Source organism: Hibiscus syriacus, unplaced genomic scaffold, assembly GCF_006381635.1.
Source record: "Hibiscus syriacus cultivar Baekdansim isolate YM2019G1 unplaced genomic scaffold, ASM638163v2 tig00117056_pilon, whole genome shotgun sequence".
Classification (NCBI taxonomy): domain Eukaryota; kingdom Viridiplantae; phylum Streptophyta; class Magnoliopsida; order Malvales; family Malvaceae; genus Hibiscus; species Hibiscus syriacus.
Window position 1 is genome coordinate 5,065,460 of NW_024063539.1, and position 6,341 is coordinate 5,071,800.

General features: G+C 29.2%; 1 protein-coding gene across 4 annotated transcripts; it reads left to right on the forward strand.

The window, feature by feature from the left end:
- The first annotated feature begins 351 nt into the window (after positions 1–351).
- LOC120198425 (probable nucleoredoxin 2) lies at positions 352–2,577 on the forward strand. 4 transcript variants are annotated; one of them, XM_039199778.1, is made up of 4 exons: positions 370–505; positions 566–623; positions 1,274–1,759; positions 1,858–2,577. In XM_039199778.1, the coding sequence occupies exons 1-4, from the start codon at positions 480–482 to the stop codon at positions 2,485–2,487; spliced, it is 1,200 nt and encodes a 399-aa protein (XP_039055709.1). In that variant the 5' UTR covers positions 370–479; the 3' UTR covers positions 2,488–2,577. The 4 variants fall into 4 exon arrangements, with proteins under 4 accessions (XP_039055707.1, XP_039055708.1, XP_039055709.1 ...); XM_039199779.1 differs by having other exon boundaries at positions 371–505; positions 1,277–1,759; XM_039199776.1 differs by having other exon boundaries at positions 352–623.
- Positions 2,578–6,341: the final 3,764 nt, after the last annotated feature.

Here is a 6,341-nt window from a genome sequence, read left to right on the forward strand (position 1 = left end):
TGATTTTAATTATTAAGATCTATGCGGTCATTAAATATTAATATATCGAATCTAAATAAATAGATAAATAAAGGTTTAAAATAAAATAATAAATGTGAAAGGAAGGGAGCTAGAAGAACAGGTGTCTCCTATGACTTTATAACAAAACACGGGACCTTACCTACCTTATCTAAGAATAGCTTGGGAAAAGCTGGGGTGGACATTTTCCCCCCACAAAAAACGACCCCGGTTTGTCGAACCAAAAGGCTGTACGCGTGGCAGGTGACGGGCTCGACTAATTAAATATACAAGTCAAGACGAGACGACGCCGCAACTTTATGGCTAATGTACTCATTCACTCATTGACTACACCTTTTTTCCTTTGGAGTGAACCGTAAGTTTGGGGATTTTAATTGTTTGTTGATGATAAAGAATATGATTCCATGCAATATAAACACTAGAAGTGGGAAGAGAGAGGAGTAGTGATGTAGGTATAGGAGATGGATTTGTACGACAGCACCGGGAATCTTGTTGAAGCTCTGACAAATGGCGATTCTCAGATGATTTCATCGTCTAAATTTCCTTCTCTTTTGGGTTCTAAAGACCGTGATTATCTTCTTTCCTCAACCGCCGAAGCCGACCAGGTTGGTTTCCTGTTATCTTGTTTTGATTTCTTCTTCATCTTCAGTACGTCTACTGTTTTTTAGGCTGTAATCGGATTATGATTCTGCTAAACTTTTTGTACTTTTTTCAAATTTATTTCTTTTCCCGCCTTCTTCTTCATGAATAACCTTTCTAGAACTATTGTTGATTGATGATATTATTCTCAAAGTATTCAACTTTATTTGTTAGCAACCTTTTTATGAATGAATTATGATGATTAATATGATATAGTCTTCTGGGTATATTATTGCATCGAGTAGATATTATGTTCAAGCCTCACTTGTTTTGCCCTCTCAATATGTTGATAATATTGTTCGATCGATCGGGAAAATGATCGGAAATATGTCGGCGACCGTACTTTAAATTTCTTGCTGAAATATTCCTTGTCGCGTCCAAAAACATGCTAAAAACATGTCTGTCTTCGTCAAATAAAAGGATAGGGTCGTACACGACGGTTGTGCTGAAAACACGTGGCATTTCTGTATCATCGCTTTAGCCTCACGACAAAGCCATAGCCGTGACACACATGGCGCGTTATCTTACAACACCACCTAGCCGGTGGCGCGTCGCTTTCAAAATTTTTGGGGAGTTCAAATAACGATGAGTTTTTATTAACCGTTACTGGCTATAGCAGGTGATGATTTCGGATATTGAAGGCAAGGTGATTGGACTTTACTTCTCGGCTAACTGGTATCCACCATGTCGAAACTTCAACAGCTTGTTGATTGGTGTGTACGAGCAGCTGAAGAGCAACGGGTGTAATTTCGAGGTTGTTTTTGTGTCATCCGACGAAGATTTGAGTGCCTTCAATGGTTACCGGGAAAGCATGCCTTGGCTTTCGATTCCATATGCTGATTTGGAGACAAAGAAAACGTTGAACCGACAATTCGATGTCGAAGGCATTCCTTGCTTGATTATCTTGCAGCCCGATGGTTCGACTTTACATGATGGTGTAGAACTAATTTACAAGTATGGCGTTGAAGCCTTCCCATTTACAAAAGAAAAGTTAGAGGAGTTGCAAAGGGAAGAGAGGATGAAGCATGAGAGTCAGACCTTGACTAATTTATTAACCAACTCTGGAAGAGACTATCTTTTGGATCCAACCTTAACCAGACAGGTCAGTGATTTAGACCTCATTTGCATGCCATTGATATGCGCATGTTATATACTCGATTTTGAATGAGTATCGTATAAGTTTATGTATTTACTTTGCAGGTGCCAATTGATTCCGTGATAGGTAAGACAGTCGGGCTCTACTTCTCGGCAGAATGGTGCATTCCATGCGCCAAGTTTACTCCCAAACTGATATCCATCTACCACAAAATCAAGCAAAGCTTTGACGAGAAAGGCGGCGACGAGGATTTCGAGATCGTTTTCGTGTCTTTTGATCGAGATCAAAGCTCCTTCGTCTCGTACTACGCTACCATGCCATGGCTAGCGTTGCCTTTCGGAGAACCGACGATAAGAAACCTTGCGAAATATTTCGACGTTCAAGGCATTCCGTGCTTGATAATCATAGGCCCGGACGGCAAAACCGTGACCAAGCAAGGCAGGAACCTTATAAATCTATATCAGGAAAATGCATACCCTTTCACGGATGCGAAACTGGAGTTGCTCGAGAAAGAAATGGAGGAGGAAGCCAAGAGATTGCCTAGAACCGATTATCATGCGGGTCATCGCCATGAGCTTACTTTGGTGTCCGAAGGCAATGGAGGAGGGCCGTTTATATGCTGCGATTGTGATGAGCAAGGGTCTGGTTGGGCTTACCAGTGCTTGGGGTGTGGCTACGAGGTGCACCCAAGGTGCATGAGAGCTGTGGACCCTGGCTCGGTTGAAGACAGATAAGCTTTGAGCTGGCGTTTATATAATGCCAAAATTGTCGCTGATTTAGCTTTCGTATATGTTATTGTAGCTAATGAGCTAATGCCATGAAAATCAACGTATACTTTTATAATTCATCGATAATTACAGGGTTAGAAGTATTTTAACTCTAAAATTGTATCTTATTATTGATTTAGTATTTTTATATTTTTAATATATATTTTAAAATCAATATACTATTTAATCTATAATTTATGGTAAAAAGAAAAGTTAAAATGAAATTGTTATTTCAGAATTCGATGCCAGATCAATAATTTGGGCTGTGAATAGACCTTTCACGTAGCCATGGCCCGTAGATGACAAATTGCTAAAGGCTCAACATCAAAAATTCAAATAAAACTATAATCAGTTTCCATATTTTATACTACATATGAAACTTCTTCACAGTTTCCATGTTTTGAATTTTTCTTTATTTTATTTTAAAAATATATATAGGCTGCCATTTTTCTTTCAAAATCTTTTTTAACAAATAATAATGATTAACTTTTTAAAATAAAAACAAAATAAATAAAACTGTAAACTTATTATAAAATGAAAGTAGAATAAGTTACATTAATTAATTATCTTCTTTGAAAAAATCAAAGTAAATATATGATTTATTAATGAATAAAATATGAGAACCTATTTAACAGTTTTAATAGTTAAAGAGATTGTTATTTCTTTATAAGATTTAAATTTAAGCAACTTTATTTATAAAGTGTGTCAAACATTTGAAAAAAAAAAATGATACAAGCAAATATCATTACTGATAGTAAAAAACACCGTGAACATTAACTTATATCGATAAAAGAGAACTAGTTAGATAATCAAAATTAAAGATAGATCAATAAAATAACAAAATAAATGTTAATTAAAGACGTAATGTCAAATCTAACATCCTAACTCTAATAGATTTCAACTCGATGTGGCGCCGTAATCTATTTATTAAATTATAGATTAAATTATATTAAAATCAAAATATAATTAAAATTCTTAAATTTTGAGTTGAGACAATCAAAATTCCATCTTAATTTATTTGTTATCATCCTTAGATGAATTATTTATCATTTTCATATGAAAAATTAAAAATAAATAAAATATTATAGTTTAAATATGTAAAATAAAAACAAGACAAAAATATGACAAATCATCTTAATAATTGAAAATAATTGAATTTTTTTGTTGATGTTTAGGCGATTGTTATTTTTAGAGTATTGAGTTTCGAATACTATAAATTATAAAGGTATTAGAATTTTTATTGTCAAATAAATAAAAAATTTTAGAATAAATATTACTTACACTTAAGGATGGGCATAGGTCGGGTCGGATTTTCGGTCAAAACGACCCGACCCAAAAATTATACATTCTCCACTTGGGTCTGACCCGAAAAATATATACCATCCACCCGACCCGAACCCAACCCGACGTTTTGAGATAAAATCAAAACCCGATCAAAATAATATATTTATTAAAAAATATTATTTTTATTCAATAAAAATACAGATTTAATTGAAAAATAATATAGAGAGGGTATTATTGTAATTATTCTTAAATATAAAGGTAAAATTATACGTTTTTCTCAGTTTAGGTCGGATCGGATATTTTTCACCCTAAACTCGAACCCAATCTAAACTCAATTTAAAAAAAATCGACTTGAAAAGGGTCAAAACCCATCAGATTCGAGTCCCATGCCCTACTTATAGGTTATCTTTGATTAATAAAAAAATTTAAAATTTCCGCATTAGTACTTTAAAATTTAAATTTAGAACCCTGAATATCTCCCTCCTCAATTGTAATATATAAAAGATTAGATTTTTATGATGCTAAACATATATAGTCCGGAAAATAACATTACTTGAAGACAATTTATTTTTAATTTGTAATTATAGTTTTCTTTAAGTGCATGGTTTTAGTTTAATTAAATATTAATTTAATTGACATTAATACTTATTAAAAATGATTAAATATACACCATAATTAAATTAATAATTAAAATTTATAGAATAAATAAAACATATCTCAAACTATATCAAAATATACCTAGAAAAGAGCCAAATCCTTTATTTTTCTAGTAACCGAGAAGAGTTGGATCTGAATTCAAAATTTAAGATTCTAAAAAATATAAGTAATTTTTATTTTTATTTTCTTCAAATATAGAAAACATTAAAGAGAACGTGTTTCGTTGTAAAATTAGAAAAATTTAAAAATATAAAAACAAAAATATGTGAAAATATAAAAAAATGTTTTCAATATCTTTATTAAAATTGTTTCTAAATTTTACAAAATAGAAAAACATAGAATCTAGATTTTTAACTTAACTTACATGTGTCCAATTTTTTTAACAGTAGTTTTTTGAATTAATAGTATTTGACACCCTCAAATTAAAAAAAAAAATCAATACGGTCACTGATTTTTTTTATACTCTTTGTAGTCCGTAAATTGAATTTTTTTTAATAATTTAATTTTGTAATTTTTTATATTTAATATATTGAATATCTTAATAATCGTTTATATTTTAAGTTTAAACAATTTCTTGTTTTTTCTGAAAAATAAATAAGTCTTCAAACTTTCTAAAAAATCAATTATGCCCTCGAACTTAGAAAAAAATCAATTAAATCCATCTACCACATTCTCGTCCATCGTACTCTACCACAATAGCTTTGTGAATTGTCATGTAAGCGTCGTGACGATCAACACTTGATCTCGTTGGTTAGAATGTTGATTTTTTTTTAGTTTAAGAGTCACATTAAGTGCAAAAAAAATTCAGAAACTACATTAGTTTTTCCCTCAAAATTTTAAGGGCCTTAAATATAACTAAACATATTTTTTATTTTAATGAAACTTTTGTGAACTCTTGCGTAGAATAATATATATATAATTTAGTTTATATCTAATAGGGATTAACATTATATTCTTATTATAAACTAAAATAATTTTTTTATTATGAAATTTCTTATCAACTTTATTGTTTTATATTTACATAACTTTCATGTTTATATAATCATTTTTTAATAGTTATATCTTAATTTAATTATTTAATAATTATTTGTTTTTCTCTATTTTAACAAAACTAGATATGAAATATATTTTATTATTTTTATTTATGAATTCAAGTTTTCATTTATATTAATTAAACATGTTTTCTAATTTTCAAAAAAATGTAAATAATAATTATTTTTTAAAAATAAAAATAGAAAATAATTTTTTAAACCAAACATACTTTCAAGCAGTACAACCCTTCGGCAAATGTGTACTTTACATTCACTATAAATTTTAATTTTTGTTGGTATACAGAAACTTCATAGAATGTTTTGAAAATTTGTAAATAGGAAAATAATTAAAAGTATGATCAACATAAATTAGACATACATAAAAAAGAGATGAAAGGTAGTTTGGTTTTATTTAATTTAAAAGATAAAATAAATAAATAATTCATTATAAAAGTAAAAATTAGAAGTACAAATACATTAACTCTCTTATATCTCATAAACGTAGATAACAAATAATTTTAATTTATTTAAACATTAAGCTTTAAATAAAATAAATTTGATTGCATAAAAAATAAAATAAATTTGATATGATTTTTCTAGTAAATTAAACTCTTAAGTTAAATTATTCAAAATAAAATAAATTGATAATTTAGATTTAGATTTGCAAATAAAATTTAAGTTAATATATAAAAAAATATTAAAAGAATCCATCAATAAATAATTATTTAGACGTTTAATCCATTGAAATATTATGAAAAAGAAAATATATTTCAATGAAAAATATTATTTAAAATTAATTTTAAGACTTTATAACGCGTTCCTAATCTCAAATTATTTGCAGGTTAGTGC

Coding starts and splice junctions, on each gene's coding strand:
- LOC120198425 (XM_039199776.1), top strand. CDS start 480: ATGGATTTGTACGACAGCACCGGGAATCTTGTTGAAGCTCTGACAAAT. Junction 624..1,273: donor CAACCGCCGAAGCCGACCAG/GTTGGTTTCCTG, acceptor TACTGGCTATAG/CAGGTGATGATTTCGGATAT. Junction 1,760..1,857: donor ATCCAACCTTAACCAGACAG/GTCAGTGATTTA, acceptor TTTACTTTGCAG/GTGCCAATTGATTCCGTGAT.